General features: G+C 45.5%; 1 protein-coding gene across 2 annotated transcripts in view; it reads right to left on the bottom strand.

Annotated features, from left to right (window-relative positions):
- Nucleotides 1-21,195, bottom strand: part of BIN3 (bridging integrator 3) — a 59,687-nt gene that overhangs the window by 14,208 nt on the left and 24,284 nt on the right. Inside the window, exons 3-6 of one of the 2 annotated variants that reach the window (XM_050940273.1) lie at nt 19,188-19,228; nt 18,395-18,456; nt 13,331-13,467; nt 12,705-12,745 (exon numbers count right to left, since the gene is read on the bottom strand). In XM_050940273.1, coding sequence (XP_050796230.1) covers nt 12,705-12,745; nt 13,331-13,467; nt 18,395-18,456; nt 19,188-19,228 — 281 coding nt within the window. Of the gene's footprint in view, nt 1-12,704; nt 12,746-13,328; nt 13,468-18,394; nt 18,457-19,187; nt 19,229-21,195 lie in introns of both variants that reach the window. The other variant, XM_050940271.1, reaches the window with a different exon arrangement.

Raw genomic sequence — 21,195 nt, 5'->3', positions numbered from 1 at the left:
TGTTTAATATTATTTATTTATACTGGGGCTGCACTCAATATGTGCTACATGCTGAGCAAACACGTAGAGAGACAAAGGCCTTGCTCTGAAGCACTTACAGTCTAAAAAGACAAAGCCCAGAAGAGTTGGGGAATGGGATACAAGGACCATTAGTATTTAATATTCCTGGCTCAGATGGCGAAATACTAGCTGGTGTTACCATGATCCCGATAGCTAGGTATAACTCAAAAATAGACATAAATGCATAGTGGGTTAGTGCAGCGGAGGCACTGCGTCTTTCATGCTTAACTATGTGCCCACCTGATTACACTTCCCACTCTGCCCAAGAGTCCATGGGGTGACACAGACTACCACAAACCATAGTGACGGCAAAGTTGCTGGTCCAGTGCTCACAAACGCCCACAATGTCACCCCCAACATGCTGTACCATCAAGACAACCTCTAATCAGAACAACAGCCTACAGAGGCCACCCATAAGGACAGAGCCCTGGGCCTTAAGTCATCCTGTCCTGCAAACACCAAAAGCAACTGTGCCTTGTATGGCTGATTCTTTGCATCCACCATCCATTCATCTTATTATGGAGATGGGGCTGGGGCATTAATAACCTTGTATCGTCCTGTGCAACCTGAAAATGTCATCAGCAAGCACAAGGTCATTCTTCCATCCAGCTGGTCACATGCAGATCAGATGCTGCTACTCTAAGATTGCTTTTTATAGTCAGTTTCACGCAGGGTTTGCCATTATATTTAAATGTATCAGCTAACAGACTGACTCCCACTGGGATTGGCTACAGAGGCCCCTCGTTTCATGGGCATGGGGGAAATATTTAAATATTTAGCTGCTATGTAGACAAGTAAAGGAACACATGTATTAAAAGGGCTGGATAAACAGGAATCTGAATGAACATAAGAGATCTGCACAGAGAAAACCAGACAGGTCAAGGGAATGTATCAATCGTCATGCCCTTCCCATATCAAATGCCCTGTGTACTCTGTGGCAGTATGGCCATGAATTTGGTGGCTTTTTGGTGTACCACACTGCAAACTCTGCAGCAGCTTCACTTAAATTAAATCGTCGCTATTTAAAATGAATTTGAGATGACAATGAGTCAGATAATAAGAACAGCGGCCCCTGTTTTTCTTGGGATATTACAATTTAATTTATTTTAGGATCCTGAAGAAGGTAAGGGCAGGATGGCTCAGAAGGGTGGTAACAGAACATGGAGCCTTTTACCTCTAAGTAACAAGTTCAATTCCCAACCAGAACAGATGTTATTGAAAGTTGGGAGTTAGTTCAGTGAGTCCGTCACGTTGCCAGCAGACAGGGCTCTACAGTGCAAAGCCCATATTGCTACTGATTTCCTCCTGCTTGGTAGTCTCAGCAGAAATGCTAGGACTGAATGGGCTGGGGGATGGAATTCCCCTCTCCCCAGGTTCACACTGAAGCACTGCCATGGGGAAAGCTCACACTCCAGCTGCCCTTTGCTGTATTTGGTATGTGGCTAGAGAGAAGCCTTCAGTCTCCAGGGCTGTCAGTCTAGCACAGGGGCGGCAACCTTTCAGAAGCGGTGTGCCGAGTCTTCATTTATTCACTCTAATTTAAGGTTTCACGTGCCGGTCATACATTTTAATGTTTTTTAGAAGGTCTCTCTCTATAAGTCAATATATTCCACACCTCTACCTCGATATAATGCTGTCCTTCAGTGCCAAAAAATCTTACCGCGTTACAGGTGAAACTGTGTTATACTGAACTTTCTTTGATCCACAGGAGTGTGCAGCCCCACTCCCCCGGAGCACTGCTTTACCGAGTTATATCCAAATTCGTGTTATATTGGGTGGCGTTGTATCGACGTAGCGGTGTATAAACAAAACTATTGTTGTAAAATAAACAAGGTTTTCAAAATGTTTAAGAAGCTTCATTTAAAATTACATTAAAATGTTGATCTTACACCACCGACCCGCTCAGCCCGCTGCTGGTCTGGGGTTCTGTTCACCTAGGCTGGCGGCGGGCTGAGCGGGGCCTGCGGCCGGGACCCTGGCTGGCAAAGGTCTGGCAGCCAGAACCCCAGACTGGCAGAGGGCTGTGCGGGGCCGGCGGCCGGGACCCTAGACAGGCAGTGAGCTGAGTGGCTCCTTCTCCCTGGTTCTGGCCCATTCTCTTCCTCTCTCTGCACTGAGCTGAGGGTGGGAGTGCACTGAGCACAGGGCTGGGGGTGAAGGAGCAGGCTGGGGGTTGGGGTGCAGGGTCTGGCCAGGAGCTAGAATGAGGGAGGGGACTCAGGGTTGGGGCAGGAGGTTTGGGTGTGGGGCACTTACCTGGGCAGCTCCCATTTGGTGCAAGGGGTGCAGGTGGGAATGTGTGTGTGGGGGGGTGCAGAAGCTCCCGTTTGGTGCTCAGGGTGAGGATGTGGGAGGTGCAAGAGTCAGGATGTGGGCTATGCATGGGGTGTGGAGGGGGGCTGGGTATGTAGAGGGGTGCAAGAGTCAGGGCAGAGGGCTGGGGGCATGTGGGGGGGCATGTGAGGGGGGTGCAGGTGTCAGGGCATGGGGTGTGGGGGGCATGGGTATGTGTGTGGGTGCCAGAGTCAGGGCTAGGGTCGTGGGTGTGTGTGTGAAGGAGTCAAGCACAGGGCTGGGTGTATGTGAGGGGGGCGCAGGGCTTAGGGCATGGGCCTGGGGCGTGTGTGGGGCTGCAGGACTCAGGGCAGAGGGCTGAGTGTGTGTGAGAAGGGGTCAGGGCAGAAGGCTGGGTGTGTGTGAGTGGGGTACAGGGTTCAGGACAGGGGCCTAGGGGATATGCGGGGCGCGGGGCACAAGCCTGGGGTGTGTGCGGGGCTACAGGGCTCAGGGCAGAGGGCTGGGTGTGTATGGGGGGGGGGTCAGGGCAGGGGGCTGGAGGGGATATGCCCCTACTCCAACCCCATTCCCTAAGTCTCTGCCCCTACTTCTTCTCTGCCTCCACATGCTGACTCCACTCCTCTCCCACCCCCTCCCTTGGAAGGGCCATCAGCTGATCAGCCAGCAGGGAGGGAGGGATGGAGAAGAGAAGGAGGGGCAGGAACCCAGCACAACGCGGGAAGAGGTAGGGGAGCCGGCAGGACCAAGCTTCTGCCCCCTGCCCCTGCGGGGAGGTGGGGGGGGGGCAAAGAAGAGCGGGCTGGGCCGGGCTGGGCAGGATTTTTAATGGCACGCTGCTGCCTGCTGGGACTCCGGCAGGCAGCAGCGTGCCATTAAAAATTGGCTCACATGCCATCTTTGGCACACGTGCCATAGGTTGCTGACCCCGGTCTAGCATTTGGCCCCAGGGCTATGTTCACATGCACACACTTGTGGCTTTTTTAAAATACCCTGACCATTTTTAAGGCACTCATTGTCATAAAGAGGAAAACAGCATTGACACAACCACTCCTCTGTGGTATCACTGCTTACGTACACCCAACATATGTGCACTCTACGAATAGGATACATGATGAACTTGGAACGTATGTCCAGGAGATAGAATACAGTCACTTATCAGTGATGAAGGACTTTACAGAGCACAGCCATCCATTTGCAGCATTTGTCTAGAAAAGCAACATAGTCTGGTGGCATGAGCAGAGGGCTGGAGTCCAGACGCTCTCGAGTTCTAAGCCCACCACTGACACTGACTCTTTCTGTGGCCTCAGGAAATTCACTTATCCTTCAAATCCTTGTTTAAGACTCCTCTCTGCCACAATGCCTGCAAAACCCAGCCAGCTGGTCATGGCTAGGCAGATGACAAGCTGAGACTGTTGCTCCTCCTCTCTTTCTTTCCTTTTCCTCCACCCTCAACTATAATCCATGCAACTAACACAGCTGAGCCAATTTCACACTATAGTCAATTGCTGTGTATGTTGCATTTCCTACTCTCTGGCTGTTGGGGTCTTGAGATTGTAGGCAAAACGGGGCCTCAGTCCCACTGAGAGCCTTTGAGTACTACCACAATATAAATATTGCTACCACCTATGTGTGCCTTAGTTTCCTCACCTGTAATGTTGGAATGACTCCTATCCACCTCCCTGGGTGGAGTTTGAAGGATTCATGTCAGAAATGTACTTTGAAAAAGTTCAGAGTTACGACAGCATTACACATTACCCTTTCAATAGGCTCCTCAACTTACTTTTTGGATAATGCTCCAAGATGTATGTTTAACAAGGGCTCTCTTCACTACGACCCACTGTGCTTAGTACTAGGATAGCACTTCACGCTTTGAAAGCACAGGACATCAACTAATTAGCATGTAGCCATTCACATCATATGAACCCACTAAAGCAGAAAATACTCATTCGGCTCTGAAATGTGGCATGCAAAATCTCAGACAAGGACCTGCAACAATGATGGTAGATCTGTTTTTAAAACAAGGTGGCTTGACTTTTTGTGCTCCTACTATTCAACCCATCTTGGATTTAACAAAGTGAGATTTTGTTGGAGGGGCATCATGCTTCAGAGTGCTTTAATAAAATAGCTCCAGCACAGAGACTGAAGAGGTAGTTATTGTGTAGGCACGGCAACTACTGTCTCATAAGGACTTTTAATGCATGGATTATATATTGTATTTTGGAGTGCGGAGGTTATTGGACTCTGCAAGCTGCCATCATCACAGTGCATCATGCCAGCTCCAGACAATCATGACAAATTGCAGATTTAAACTCGTGAATCAAAAGAACAGAAATCTATATTCAAACAACATGGAAAGGGATGAGCCCTCAAAATCAAGGATGTCCAGGGTTAAAGTTGGGATGCCATGGTTTGATGCTCCAAGCCCCTAGGGTTTAAAATATGTTACTCAATGCTGACATTTCAGCGTTAACTTTCAGTTTCCCAGGGTAGGTGTCATGGGCTTAAATCAGACCCTAGGAGCTGTTTTATGAAAGGCTATCAACCAAACTGAGATGAATGAGATCTGCACCCACTTACACGATGGCTGAATTTTTTCATAGTGCAGTAATCATCAGTAAACTTTTAACAGGAATGATAGTTTTTGGAAGTTTTCTGTAGCGTCTGTGGATATCCTGGCATGCGGCAGCATTGTCTCGGTTGTTAGAGGAGTTCTCTCATTTCAGGTCAGATCCTGAGAAGTTCTGAGCACCCACAGACATGAGCAAGTTGCGATTGCTCAGCACCTCGCAGGAACTCTGTGCATTCTAACAGGTAAGTAACGAGGCACATGGTTTAATTGTATATTGCAAAGGTAATCAGGTAAAAAAAGCAACATACACCTTCACTGGGCAGGGGCTGGATCGGGCTGAGGAAACAGTTCTCGTGTCATCAGATCCTGCTCGCTCCTGATGGAATATTCCTATGGAAATTCTCTCATTCCGACAGGATTTCTAGACTTACACTGAAAAGTATGATATATGCTAGGTATTTTCCTTCCCAATTAAGATTGTCTGTCATTTTTCTCCTTTTTTACTGGAGTGAGCTGTATGTGGAAGCAGGCTCTCAAGCCAAATGCCCCGGGTGGTAAATAGATGTGAAGGACAGACGAAAGATATGGCTCCTGTTATTGCAGTGGGGTAAGGCACAGGACAGTGAGTCAGGAGACCTGAGTTTTATTCCCAGCTTTGCTACTGAATCACTATGTGGCCTCGAGTAAGCCACATAACCTCTTTCCGCCTCAGTTTCTCACCCCTATGAGAATCACAATACCTACTTTGCAAAGTACTTTGAGATCTACAGATGACAAGTCTTGCAGACGTATTCAGTACTAGTCATAAATCCAATACCATTCTTCCTCCACAGACACATGCTGCTGTACAGGGGAAAGATGTTTTGACAGCCATAAACATTTAAAAAAACCCAAGGATTCAAGCACAATCCATTTTTTGAAATACTTGGTGAAATAACGAAGCCAACTAAGTGGGTCTCACTTTGGTGGGTACGTTGCTGAAAACAGGCAGCAGAGGGGAGACTGAGCTGAGATTTTAGACAAGTCCCTAGCTCACCCTTGCTTTCCAGGGCTGCAGATTCCTGCTTATACAGTAAGGTGCCATTGCTTTCTGACACCTCTTAGGAAATGTGGTTGTAGGGGGATTCCTAAAAAGAACAGGTGAGGGTAGATACATAGGGATAACAAAAAGAAAATGCAAATAATAGTCGCCTCACCACTGGGGGAAAAAGTACCAATGAAACTCCTTTTAGGATGACATTTTAGCCTCCGAAAAAAAAATCCAGACTTTAGAAGATTCTCTGAATTATAAATAACGTTGCCACATTATTTCTATGCTGTAGCCTTCCTTCAGCTTCCCATAATTAAAGGATGTGGATTGAGAGACACTACCACTGAAGATAAAAGCACCATCAGAATTCCCACCACTGCCGGATTCATTAGCAAGTCAACCTAACTGACAAGTCTGTTACTTGAAAATTGCAGACTTCTCTCTCTCTCTCTGGTTGTGACATGGTGACTGCGGCAGAGAGCCATTAGCGCCAGAGCTCTGCACGCCTGGAGTTACAACGCTAATAGGAGGGGAGGAGACTGTGCTGGCCTGCATGCGCACAGGTGCACATCAGTTGGGCGGTGTCTTGATGGCTGGAAGGAATTGTGTGTGCCGAGAGGATCCGCTGCAATGGGGAAAGGGATGGTCACAGAACACGTGGGAAGAAGCAAGCGGTTATCGACGCTCAAGACAGCAGAGAGTAGTAGAGAGGGCCCAAGTCGGCTCCCTCTGTCAATCTCTCAGCATGTTATAACCATTCAGATGATCATCAGCACCAACGCCAGCTAGCAATCTGTCTTCTCCCTCCCCAATGCCTCCTCTTTCTCTGTCTCCCTCTCTCATGTCCATGCCAACCCTTATACCTTCTTGGAGACTGTACAGGCTAGTGGACGAAGCGTGAGACAGGGGAAAACAGGAGGCCTTGGTTCTATTCCTAGCTCTTCCACTGGCCTGCTGAGTGGCCTCTGGCAAGTCACATCTCTTCTCTGCCTATTTCTCCTCTCACAGGCAGGTTGTGGGGATTAACACTGGTTCAGTGCTTTGAAAATGCAAAGTGCTGTGTAAGTGCTAAGTATTGTCATTATCTTCTACAGCAAACTACCTCCTTCTCTTTATTCCAATCCCTCCTTAAAACACACTCCCTCCTGAAAAGCAATTCAGTGATGAACCTTTAGAGGATCTGCAGCGCTCTGACACTGCATCCTCAAGCTGCATAGCATGTGTATCTCAATGCTACTGTCTGAGTCTGAGCCAGATTGTAAGAGATCTGGGAAGAGGGGGCCCAATTCTGCTCCAAGCGCAAATCCAGAGTCACCCCACGGAGATCAGTGGAGAGATCGAGGAGTGACACCACTGATAGCTGAGATCAGAACCTAGTGGTGTATTTTTATGTTTGCACAGTGTCGAGCATGTTGATGGCCTACAATAAAAAAAGAACGAGCCTGATCCTCAATGGGCAATCTGAAGGTGTCGGAGAAAGGAAAGGGGAATGAGGAGGAAAAGAAGGTTATAAGGGAAAGGAAGGACAGGAATCAGGAGGAGAGAAAACAGTATCTAAGCATGAAAAGGAGAAGGAAAAACCTAGGAGGAAGTTTAAAGACCAAGAGAGGGATGGCTCAGAGCTAGGCCAAAGCACTTGGGCTATGTTCAGGAATGCCTGCCATTCCGCAATCCATGCCCACACGTCCGTTGCGGGCCCATCCACCCACCAGGAATGGGAAATTAAAACCATCCCTTCCGACTACAGCAAAAAGCAACCGAAAAATAAGACGACAGTTCAAACTGGAGAGAGCCGAGGATTAAGGCTAAGAGCCCCGAGATGAGGGAGGATGCACAGGGGGGCGAGGCTGCCATGTGGCTTGCTTTGTGTATGAAATCCTCATTAGAAGCCTGTAAGGACATGAAAGCGGCTTTTCCTGTTTCCGGTCCCCAGCGCCCCCAGGGGACCCTTATGGCTGGTTATCTGCTTTCACTGTCAGAGAAGGAAGTGCAGATTGAGGCTGTACACTAACGGCAGGGTTTTATGTGGTTACAGGGAAAAAAGGAGATCACACAGCATGTGTGCAAGCCAAGCTGGGGAGGCAGAGACTAAGCAGTGCAACTGATATTTTGGGAGACTCTGGCCGGCTGATCAGGAGAGGCCAGGGCTCTGCTCTGATGGAGCTATTCCTCCAGAGAGTGGACCCCTGTGCTAAGGATAGGCAGCAGGGATTTTAGATGCTCACTCCTGGTTTTTCAGCCCTTATGGAAACCAGCCAGGGGACTCACTTGCATGCTGATGTAATTTAGTTTATACATCAGTCTGTGGTGGGAGGCATTCTACTTATGGGAATCTGAGTTCTCCTGACATTAAGACCAAGCACAAACTGGCCACACATGGAGATAGCATCACCTGCACCACCTTTGCCAAAGCACCTTAGTCTTGGCCTGCATTACTCCCTAATATTCTAGTTCTGACCCCTCCCTACACAGTTCTGGCAATGCACCTCCCTCCTACCTGGGAGCCCCCCTGCTATTCTAGCCCAGGGGCACACAGCCTGACCCTGATTTGCAGCCTTTTCTATTATTCTAGTCCTATCCTCATCCCCAGCTCTGCTAATTCACCGCAGTCCTGGGACCAGTACAAATTCTAACAGAGCACTTCAGTCCTGAACTGCAGCTATTCTCGAGTCTCAGGGCAGAGAGCCGACTGTGCCAAGTTCCTTCACAGTCTGGGCCACCATATAACTCATGCAAGACTAGTAAGCGCATGCACCAGCAACTGTTTTGGAGGAGAGTTCCCCAGGATCCCCTCATTCTCTTCAGTATCTGGGTGACCTTCTCCCCTGCAGCTCCCTCCTGACCATTTGAAAACACTTTTTCTATCATCTGGGAAATAAACTGCCTATCAATATAAGCTGTTTATAGCCACTGCTGGCATAGGATCTCTGGATCCCTTCACACCAGTGTGGTACAAACCACATGGCTGACCCATTCACTATGACAGCAGAATCCCGATTCTCCAAACCACCTGTGTGACACCAATTATTATTGTTATTTGCTTGCAGCTGCACCTACAACAGGAGGGAAGCCCTTCAGACACACAGGAAAGAGAAGGCCACTGCCCAAAGGAGCCCACAGTCTAAGACAGACAAGTAGACAGATGTCAGGGACAGGCAATATTTGGGCTAAGATAAGGGCGAGCTTGACAAATTAGGAATTTAGGCTCTGAGGGAAGCCCTCATTAATCAGTAACACTCAGGTAGCTTGACAAACAGGGTGGTTCAAATCATCAGTCTGTTAAATCAAGATCCCCTTGCAATTAACATTAGATCAGAATCCACAGTTCCAAATGCAAAAGGCATTAAAGTCAATGAATCTTCAAACCTCCTGGCTTATTTAAACTGTTTCCTGCCCTAAATACTGACACATAGGATGTAATACCAACATGAAAGCACACAGTCCATCACCAACCCCAAGTCCAGCCAACGCACTTCAGCCCTCACCCAAGGGACAAGAGGAGTCCAACCAGGCTGAAGAACTGGAAGTTACAGAGTGCAGTAAAAAGCATCTGTTTTTTCACTAAGCTGTTCTGGTGTGAATTTACACAAGCAGTTCCCAAGTGAAGGTCTGACCTCTCCAGCCACCCGATCTCTTTGCCCAACCCACACCTTAAACCCATGTCGTATTCTAGCTAGAGCTTTGCTAACTCTGTGAAATTAAATGAGTGATTTCCAGCTATGAGTTTGTTACAGTTGCAAAAGAAAGAGACTGCATGATCCTAACTCTGCCATAAGCAGGGAGATCTGTATGACAGAACCACCCCTTGAGATGGTTACTCTTAATGTGGCTGATAGAAACCTCATATCGCTGAACTACAGAATGGAGGTTTTATGACACATGTGCCTCTGATTATAATATATTACCATTAATATAATGCCTGCTTTCTACTTATCTGTGTCTTTGGCTAATAAACTATAGAAGACCACCAGTGAAGAAGTAATAAAGCACAGCTGTTGAATCAAAGCCTGTTTCTAGGTCAAAGCGAGTTTGGGAGAGGCCGGGGAGAATGGGCTCTACCAGGGGAAACAATACTGAACTGAAATGAGAAGAGTATCCTCCAGGCAGCTTTAATTAATCTTTAGTTTTATCCCAGAAACATTACTGGAGTTCTTGGCAAGCAGGCCAAGAAGAGGATGCAAGTCTGCATTTCCATAGTGCATCTCATTATTATCCATATGGACGCCCCAGGCTCTTTACAAACTGTATCGACTGTAGGAATTATATATGCACGTACCTGCACTCGTGCATACTTAGGGATTGGGAGAGGAGACAAGTCATTCTTGGTCACCACTGAAATGCAGCCACCACAGTCATGAAGCAGGAGCCGTTCTAGAACGCACTGCAACAGTGCTTAACTGACAAGGGCAGGAAATGAAAAATGTCACATCCAAGTAAGGGGAAATGTAAGGAGACAGAAAATGTAAGGAGACAGCTCACCAGAGCTGGAATATGTATTCAGGACACTGGGGTAAACAACTGTAAATCCTACACAAGTGCCTCCATGACAAGTGGTCAGGAATGGCATTTTACATCTCATCACCACACAAAGCTCACACCACAACCCTGGGGGCCAAAGGAAGAACGTCAGCTGAATCACCAACACTGCTTTCAGTGCGATTCTGGAATTTCTCTAGACTTCTTGCACCCAAACAGTGACTTGGTCTGAATCTGCTTAGCCTGAAAGCTAGCTACCTCAGAACTCAAGGTGGGATGGAAGGGATCTTTCTTATATGGATACATGATTATTATTATTTGCAGTACTGTCGCGCCTAGGAGCCCCAGCCGGGGACCAGAACCCCGCTCTGCTAGGTGCTGTACACAGAACAAAAAGACAGACACATGGAAACCACTTGGTTAGTTTAAGCTAAGATCTATTTCTTGACAATTAAATGAGACAGTTTTAATAGAATGCCAGAAGATAAAGGTGCTGTATCTTTCATGCTGAGGACTATCTACCTAATAAGCAACACAATTCCACCATAGGAGGCATGTTTTTTTTAATAATCAAGAATATCTGGTTATAGGGTAAACCACAAAAGCAAAACTCAAGTCAGCATGCCCCCCGTCCCAGGGCAGCCCTATGCACAGAGTGGTATATGTTGGTTTACTTTCAGACTTGGGATTAAACAACAACAAGCAAAAAAACAACCACCACCAAAACTCCAGATGTCAAATGTAAACTAAAATTGTTATTCAGCAATTTGCATCACTTACTGTCTTATTAAAGTCAAATGATTTTCATTTCTCTCTCTCTCTCTGTTCTTGTAATAAAATAAAGAATCTAGGGACTTTTGAAGACATTTTGCTGCACTAAATGAAATTCTTCTTTAATGTTTAGGGGTATAGTCTTACTTACAACTCCTGCCAACACTGGTGGGACTTGCACAGAAATGAACATATAAGAGTTCCATGGATGACAAGATCCCTACAGAGACGATGCATCAGTGGGTTATGACACACTGTAAGACACAAGGTAACTTCTAGCTGTTAACAAAGTGTGGTGGGAATGCAGTGATCCTGCAACAGGGGAGGTGGTAATTCTCAATGTAAAGGAACCAAAATGTCAAGTGACTGCAGACCAGCAAGTTCAGCCTCTTATTTTGGATTGACTGAAGCCAATGGAAATTCTGGTATTGACTTTAGTGCAGGATCAGGCCCTAAAGAAGCAAAAAACTCCTAGGAAGCCCAGCTTTTTTATGTAAGCTCTACAGCTCATGGAAAGAAACAACACCAAATTCAACCCCCTCCCATGGCAGCAGAGGGTCAGGTGACTCATGGTCTGATCCTCATGGGATCCTTTCCCCCCCCACGAAGGAAATTGTCTATAGAAAGTAAGTCAGTGGGTGGCTTCTATGCCAAGGGATTCATTATTAAACCCCTGCCTCCATGGTGAGCACCAAACACTGACAGTGCCAAAATCCACCTGCTCTGCTAAGGTTTGGTGGGATGTTTTTGTGGCGCTTCACAGACTCAGTTCCCTCAAGGCTTTCATCTGACGGTGATACATCATGCCATGTATATTTATGTGTGAGGTCTTTACTTCCTAGCTTCTCCTTGAACAAATTTCAGGGACACTGGAGGGTCAAATCTGGCCCAAAATTTAGGCATTGAAAAAATGCCTTTAACTAAAATTAAGAGGAACAAAATATTTCTGAAAATTCCCTTTTTAAATTTCCAAAGGAAACAGTCACCTCTAGCATCTGTAGCCCCAAAGCATTAGACTGCATTGCAACTTCCTAAGGACCAGAGACTGAAATGGATTAGAAATCAAATGAAACTGACTAGTCCATTTTCCTCCTTCAAGCCAAGCAAAACATAGCAAGTAACCAACAGCATATATGGAGATAGACTGGATGTTTTAAGTGCTTTCAAGTTTTTAATAACTTCAGGTGCTTCGTGAAACATAGTTAAGTGCATTTGGCAACTGAAGTACAAGATCAGGAACTAAGAGATTCGAGCTATTTTCAAGCTGTGCCACAGGCTAACAGCCTGGACTTGGTCAAATCACTTAACCTCCCTGTGCCTCTGTCTTCTCACTGTAAAACAGGGATGATACCTTCTTGGACAGAGGCTGTGAAAGATTATTTGCTTTTGGAAGGATTATGATTTTAAACCTGACACTGTCCCTTTAAATGATGTACGTCTCTAAGGCACATGACTACTGAGAGCACTTGATTCTGCTCATAGGAAAATGCTGCTACTTACTTTTTCAAGGGCTCTATCACCGTCTTTTGGATTTGGTTCACCTATTGGAAGAAAAGAGATTGTTACAAACAAATGTTGTTGAAGAAGCCTGTTTGAACTAAGTTATACATCTGTGCAGCATCTTCCACACCAGGGCTCAGGCCTCGAAGTGCTACCAGAGTACAAATTAACATCATCATCATCATCTTCATCAAGTCCTCACCCCACAACCTCCTGTGCTCTGGAGCTGAAATGAAGTTTCAAGTGCAACTGGCAGCACTCGGACACAACTCTAGTCCTGTGCTCCCAAACCAGCAAAGACAGGACATGCTGTGAGGGCAGCGAACTTGGTCCTCTGTGGAATGGGGATGAGAGAAAGCAGCTCATGTTACTCTATAGAACTCTCTCTAGTCAGTTTAAGAACTAGCCCTGATTGGCTCCAGGTGGAGGCACATGCATCTATTCTCATCTGAAGTGTCCCAGGATATGATAAATTAATCTCAGGGCCCTCCTAGGGGGAGAGAAGAAAGGGAAGGGGTAAGGGAGAGTTCACCTATATGGAGCAGACACACACACACACACACACACACACAGAGCACATGTTCCCATCCCCTCCTCCTCTCCACTTCAGTAAAACCCACATACACCTTCTCTTGGTTGAAAGAATCCATTCTCTTCATGGCAGTGTCCAGGGCTGTTACCATCGCCAGGAAATTGGGGTCTTGCTCGCAGAGTGGATTGGACAACAGGTCCGAAGAGATTTTCACAGCTGATTTTGACATGGCTGCAGTACGATGGGACCCAAGAGCATGTAAAAGAAGAAGAGAAGGTCCATCAGTGACACACAGTTGCACAACAGGACAGGCACTTGCAAAATAATCCAGGTTTGCTGGAACTAATTCATTATCCCAGTTCTACAAAAGATGGTCTGGGACACAAACCTAAATCTTCAGCCACTAAGGCACTTAGTTCAGCACCTAAACTTTCCAGGGACACAAGTTGGAGGCTAAGAGAGAAGATAAAGAGAGAGCTACTGATTTTTTCATGCAAACACTGAGAGAATAGTTTTTATACAGGTTAAATGCGGACCATTTAAATGTAAGATGTGATGCTGCCAGAAATAATACCAGACTAACAAAAGCATAACTTTCTTTTAAAAATAATGGAGACAGCTTTTTTGACATTTTTTTATACATCTGCTTTTTTTTAAACAGACTGTTAAGCATTGCTCTGTCTCATTGTAGCTCCTCCACAATGAGAAAAAGCATAGTCCATTAAGTCTTCCAAAAAAGCTTTACAAAGATACATATTTAAGTGGATTTAGTGCTGGGGGAAAGGGACCAGACTGACAGGGCTGGAGAAGGAAGATCTTTATTCGCCTGTAAAACAGGTACAGCATGAGAAGTAGTAGTGAAAGTTTGTCACCAATGAGCCTGAGTTTTCTTCCAGAGGGAACCATTTCCCAGCAATGGGTCCTCAGCACACCCCTCCACCTCTCTGCTGAGACTGCCAACAAGAGGGCCAGCTGCTGTGGCAGTTGTGAACTGGCCACTTGGCCATCAGAGAGTGACAGAATTTAAAGCTAGAAGGGACCCCCGGGACCACCACGGAACTCAGATGCAACTTTCATTTCATCAAGCCCCTTTTGCCTTCTTTTAGATTTACAAGCATCTCTTCTTTTCTATCCAATCAACTGGCCTCATTTTTCAACGAAGAAAATTCAGGACAAAGACTCTGCAGCGGGTCCTCCCTACACACACCACTGTAGAAGGATAAGATGCGAGATCAATGAAGAGTTCGTACAACAACAGGCTGAACGACATTCACGGTAAATAAGTGGAATATAACGTAGGAAGATGAATAAAACAGAAGAGCCAATATGTAAGTAAAAACAGCATAGCTATCCAGAAATCTCTCTCTCTTTTCCCAGTAATGTTGCTATAAGTTATTCCAGTTAAGGATCTGAAAGCCAGACGCTTTTGTACAGTAGCTCAGAGGAGCTTTTTAAAGACTATTACTGTACAAAACTTTTAATGTCTGAATTAAAGTCATCCTCAATGATGGGGCTTAAGATCACCAGTCAAGAGATTAAATGCTCTGATTTAAGGTTATACACAATTATACAGAAAGCTCAGAATTCATGTTCCGATGGCTGGAAAGCTCAGTCCAGAATGAGACACTCACTATGGAATAACAAAGCTACTGTATCGGGCTATTATTCAAACATTAAGGGTTTAAACATTTAAACCTTTAGGTAGATGGAACAGCAACCTCATGTGAGACCACATCTGAGGAAGGATTTGTACCAAATTAATGATCTGGAGGATGGCATGGACGGCATTCTCAAGTTTGCAGATGACACTAAACTGGGAGGAGTGGTAGATACGCCGGAGGGTAGGGATAGGATACAGAGGGACCTAGACAAATCAGAGGTCTGGGCCAAAAGAAACCTGATGAGGTTCAACAAGGACAAGTGCAGAGCCCTGCATTTAGGACGGACGAATCCCATTTACTGTTACAGACTAGGGACCGAATGGCTAGGAAGCAGTTCTGCAGAAAAGGACCTAGGAGTTGCAGTGGACGAGAAGCTGGATATGAGTCAACAGTGTGCCTTTGTTGCCAAGAAGGCTAATGCCATTTTGGGCTGTATAAGTAGGGATATTGCCAGCAGATCGAGGGACGTGACCATTTCCCTCTATCTGACATTGGTGAGGCCTCATCTGGAGTACTGTGTCCAGTTTTGTGTCCCACACTACAAGAAGGATGTGGAGAAATTGGAAAGAGTACAGCGGAGGGCAACTAAAATGATTAGGGGGCTGGACCATATGACTTATGAGGAGAGGCTGAGGGAACTGGAATTGTTTAGTCTGCAGAAGAGAAGAATGAGGGGGGATTTGATAGCTGCTTTCAACTACCTGAAAGGGGGTTCCAAAGAGGATGGATCTAGACTGTTCTCAGTGGTACCTGATGACAGAACAAGGAGTAATGGTCTCAAGTTGCAGTGGGGGAGGTTTACGTTGGATGTTAGGAAAAACTTTTTCACTAGGAGGGTGGTGAAGCACTGGAATGGGTTACCTAGGGAGGTGGTGGAATCTCCTTCCTTAGAGGTTTTTAAGGTAAGTCTTGCCAAAGCCCTGGCTGGGATGATTTAGTTGGGAATTGGTCCTGCTTTGAGCAGGGGGTTGGACTAGATGACCTCCTGAGGTCCCTTCCAACCCTGAGATCCTATGATTCTATGATTCAAAACAGGACTGGGCTAAAAACCATAGAACTCTTTAGCTGGAAGAGAAATTACTATGTGCCCCCAAAATGCAGAGAGCTGGGACTTAATAGAATTAGGATAGTGAGTGATGGCAGGCAATGGTCAGACAGATTCTCAGAGGCTGGTAATCAAGATTCCTGGGTTCTAGTCCCTACTCTGCCATCGATTTGCTGTGTGACTTTCAGCAAGTCATTCTTCTCCTCTCTGTACCACCATGTCTTCATCTGTACAACAGGGGAAGGGGGAGACTTGGAGGAGGAATTGGTTAAATGTTTGCACAGTACTTTGCAAATACGAAGTGCTGAGTATTATTAATATTAGAAAAAGTGACTGTAGGCCATCGCTGGTTATTCAAAGCAAGATAAAGCTGTCATTTTATAATTAAGACAGCATCCATCTGCACACCAAATCCAGAGCAGGATTTGTGGTCTAATGAGGCAGTTATATTTTATTTCAAAAGGAGAGGACTTTTATTACAGCTAGACAACCAAATAAATAAATAAATAAATAAATCCCTGTTCCTTAAAGCCACTTCCTCTCTGGAAAGGGAGACAAGTGATGGAGATGCTGAGTAACCCTCAACCACAGCACAGCAAGTGTTGCAGGTAATTCTTACTGAGGTTTGGATCACCTTTCCCAGCCATGCTGCTAAAACTGGCACGGCAGCATCCAAGTCTCCTAGGAAAACTTGTGCATCTGAGAAAGTATCTGCTTATTTCGGAGTGTGTATCTACTGTTGACAGAACATGGACTGGCCTGATTAGGTCAAACATGCTGGCGAATGTTTACAGTCAGAGTGAACAATCAACCCCCTCGACACTCAGAGACAATGGAAGAAATAAGACACTAGGAAGAATAGCAGCAGAGCTGATCAACTGCCAGACTTCTGCGGGACATGGGAACTACACACTAGCTAACTAACTACAGTTATCTCTTCTTCTCTCTGTTACTCAGATATTGCAGGGTGAGGGAAGCCTCCAGAGGTCCTGAATGCCTGTTCAGGTATCTGTTCTCCATCCTCTGCAGTCTGGGACGCTCTTTATTCACTGGCACCAAGTTTAAAATTCTCCCCTTATTCAGGATTTCACGTCTTTAAATGAGAAATCAGCTCATACCGGATCTGGACAGGGCCTGGGCTAATTTGCAACCCTGCCATGAAGCAGAACGGAAAAGGAGAGTCCTCCCACAGCTCCTCTGGGGCTTGAAATGCTCCACATAAAAACACCCACTGAAAGGGAGAGGAGGGGAATCCTTTACAAGGAAAAACTTGCCAGAGGAGCCCTGATAATGAATAATGTCCCAGGGAGAGAAGCTTTCACCTTGGAAGGGTTTTTTTCTTGCATCATTTGTTGTTCACGTTTATGATGGTGCTGTGTGTGTAGCTATGTATCCTCCTGCCCTACTGCTGACAGGCAGCAAAATGTGGGTTCTTTTTAGCATACCTGTCTCTTCATAAATCAAGTCACCATGAGGTGCTTGTAGAGACTGGACCAGCCCTCACCTGTCTACTCATGTAATTTGACTTGGCTCCAACCTCCAGTGGGTCAATAGAAATAGAGACTACTCCAAACTCTGTGCTGCAAAAAAGCCATCTCTGTTTAAAACAGCTCTTTTCTGCATGTTCCAGAAGGCTGCTCAGCTCGCTTCAGTAACTGGCAATCACTAATCTTCACTTCCCCCAGTGTCTCTTCCTTCAGATTGTCTAGTCTTTTCATCTTACCCATGTTTGCTTAAACCCTGTATTGTGTGATGTGGTCAGATTGGGTTCCTACTGGAGAAACTGCTAAGTGAGCAGGCAGGACCCCATGTGCAGGGGTGATGCACACCTGCACAGCAGATGTCACCCTCTGACCTCGCAGAAGCAAACAGCTGGGGCAGTGACATGAAGAGACTACTTGTTTATTGCTTCCTATGTAGCCCACTGCAGCAAGACCAAGACAACTATTAGGCAGAACTTGCAGGGTTACTCTTACATGTGAGCCATTAAGCTGGCAAAGTGATATAAATGAAATACACACACTTGGCACTTACATAGAGCTTTACAATGTCTCTCGCTATGTGAGGATACAGTGACCAACCCAAGGGGGCCTCATTCTCAGTCAGGCCCTTCAGGCGCTACCCTAATACAAATAAGAATTATCCCAAATTTTCAAAGGAAGAAACTGAGCCACAGAGAGGTGAAGAGACTTGGCCAAGGTCACACAGCAAGCGGCGGTTCAGGAGAATGAAGTTCTATTCGTGGCTCAGCCAATGGACTCACGATATGACTCTGGGTAAGTAATAGTTTAGAAGCCCCCAAGAGGACTGTCTTGTAGCTAAGGGACTGAACTGGAACTCAAGCGATCTGGGTTCAGTCTCCAGCTCTGTCACAGGCTTCCTGTGACCCTGAGAAAGTCACTTATTCTTTTAACGGCCTGATTCCCAATCTGTGCCTCACACTGTTACATACCCACATCTGCATCTGTGCTCTTCTTCATGTCCTTCTGCAGTTTCTTGGTCTGATCTTCCAGCCTGAAATGGGAAAGAGTAAGATAAGTTCTGAATCTTTAAAAAATAAACAAACATATACACCTCTACCTCGATATAACGCTGTCCTTGGGAGCCAAAAAATCTTACTGTGTTATAGGTGAAACCGTGTTACATTGAACTTGCTTTGATCCACTGGAGTGTGCAGCCCCGCCCCCCCGGAGCACTGCTTTACCGTGTTATATCCAAATTTGTGTTATATCAGGTGGCGTTATATCGAGGTAGCGGTGTACATGACAACTATGCCAACAGGCCAGCTGGTAGTTAAAAGGAAACTGGACACGTTTCTATTATGTATAATGCTGTTTAAGCATATAACTAAATTAAGTGACGACCCACATCTCCACATGACCCTTATGTTTACTATAAAAGTAAGAGTAAAAACGTATCAGATATAGGTCCATACAACATAACAGTTACTACAACATTAGACCTTACAAATACTGATGGTTTTGGACACCTTGAAGATATTCTGGAAATTTTATTTTCTGTGATTTAGAATTGTAATAAAATTGTCAATACCTCATGACCCCCCCACAGGTTGCGACCCTGACTGAGAAACACCAATCTAAACCATCTCGAAATTACAATGCACTCAGCAGGAGAACAACGAGCTGCTAACAGAGCATTAGGCGAGCAACACAAGGAAAGATGCAATAAGACTGAGTTGGGTGAAAAGCAGATCCATGATCATCCCCAAACTGGTTAACACTTACTGCTGAAGTTTCCCATATTCCCTTTCGAAGTCTCTCTCCACCTGTGGGAAGGAGAAAGAGAAACCACATCAGCTCAAACACATTAGAGCACAATTCAAAAAAATCCACCCAGGCCCCTGTCCTCCCAGCGAAAAGTACGATCTGGACTGATCTGCAAGTATCAATGGATACATGTGAAGCTATACATGAGGATAACAGGTAACATTTTCAAAAGCACGTAAGTCCCATTTTAAAAAGAGTTTTAAGCACTTCGGAGCCCTAACGCCTGGTCTGTACTTAAAATTTAGATCAACTTAGCTACATCACTCAGGGGTGGTAAAAATTCACACCTTTGAGAGCCATTAAGCAGATCTAGTCCTGGGTATAGATGTGGCTAGGTTGACAGAATTATTCTGTCAATGCAGCTGCCGCCACTCGAGAAACTGGGTTATTTACATAGATGGAAAAACCTTTTCCATTAACGTAGGAAGCATCTACAATAGCATGCTTTAGTAGCACAGTTGTAGTGTGCCACTGTACTGCCTGGAGCATAGACATGGGCTAAGTCTCACTGGACTTCTAAATCACTTGGATGCTTTTGAAAATTTTACCCAAGGTTCCTGCCCTGATGATATTACAATCTAAATACAGAACTTGTTTAGCCTGTAAACTATATAAGACCCAAATAAGATCTGAGGCCTAAACCTTGAAAGTATTTGGAGTATTAAATAACAAAACAAAACTTTTGACTTTTGGTGGTTCCTCCTAATTTAGTTCCAAAGTGATCACTGGGATTTCAGATCAGGAAACATCATGAATCTTCCTGCACCAGCAAAATTCTGAAGTTCGGAGTTTCATTCTAAGGCACCGGGGGAAATGTTGAAAGGTGGAGATATGAGTGTAGTGTATTCTGTGCAGTTAAATTTGTATTCAAGAAATACCCACTGGACCCAAGTAAATGGGTGCTATAGCTTCTCCCGAAAGTAGAAGTTACACCTGTGTTTTCTGTTACTAGATGGACCAGACCATTTTAGAGCAAAAGTCATTGCCACCAGCTGTGTCAATTCATTCTGAGGACATGCTAAGGCATATGAACTGGAAACTGACAAAATAAATGGAGCCATTCCAAAAGCACACAAAGGTGGCAGCCCAACAGGTATAATGACACATGAACATACATGCAGAACTGTCTGCTTTACACAGCCCTGCTTGGTGTTTACAGAAAAGGAGCAGGTAATATGAGAAATGTTTCTGCTCACGGGTCCAGAAACACAGCGTGCATACGTTCACCCATGGTAATAGAGAATGGGACTGGGGGCACGCCCCTCTCTCCTCTGACACCAAATGTAAAGGATTCCACACTCCCCTTTGCAGAGTATTAAGTATCTATCTTCTCTGCATGCAACTGTCACTAATACTGGCTCTTCGGGCTTCAGTAACTGGTATTCTAAGCCGCCTCCTCCTTTTCCCTTATGATTTGCTTGTGTGATGTGCCCTAGCACTCCTCCCAACTACCATTCTAGTCCATAGGTTCTAATCCACCACAGAATCCGGACTGCTCCAAGCCTTAGACCTGAACCTGGGTTTGAAGCAGTTCAAGCTTCATTAGAGAATGCACAACTGAAGCGGTGGCAGTGGCTACTGGCTGCTACAGCTGAGTTCTTAGTCAGATTAACTACTACAGTTGTCTCAAAGGATGGGTAATTTTGTATTTTAGCACTTCTTTTCTGATCACTTCCTATGAAACGACACATTCTCTGTACCATACCCTCTGTCTCCATCAGCTCAGGTAACCAAGGGCCCTCTTCTAAGCCTCATGACACCACTGGGTCTCCATGCCCCCCAAATTCTAATACATGACCCTATTGCAAACAAATCCACCAACCCATGGGCTGAAAAGAAAACAATTTTATTATTTTAATTGCAGTTCTCAGTGTGCCAGGCACTTTCCAAAGAGATGAAGATAGAATCATTGCCTCAAAGAGTATACAAGCTAAAAAAAAAAAAAAATCACCCAAGCAGAGAAGTA

Source organism: Gopherus flavomarginatus, chromosome 2 (genome assembly GCF_025201925.1).
Source record: "Gopherus flavomarginatus isolate rGopFla2 chromosome 2, rGopFla2.mat.asm, whole genome shotgun sequence".
NCBI classification, from domain to species: domain Eukaryota; kingdom Metazoa; phylum Chordata; order Testudines; family Testudinidae; genus Gopherus; species Gopherus flavomarginatus.
Note: the sequence above shows the minus strand (reverse complement) of the source record. Positions and strands in the feature narration are given on the sequence as shown.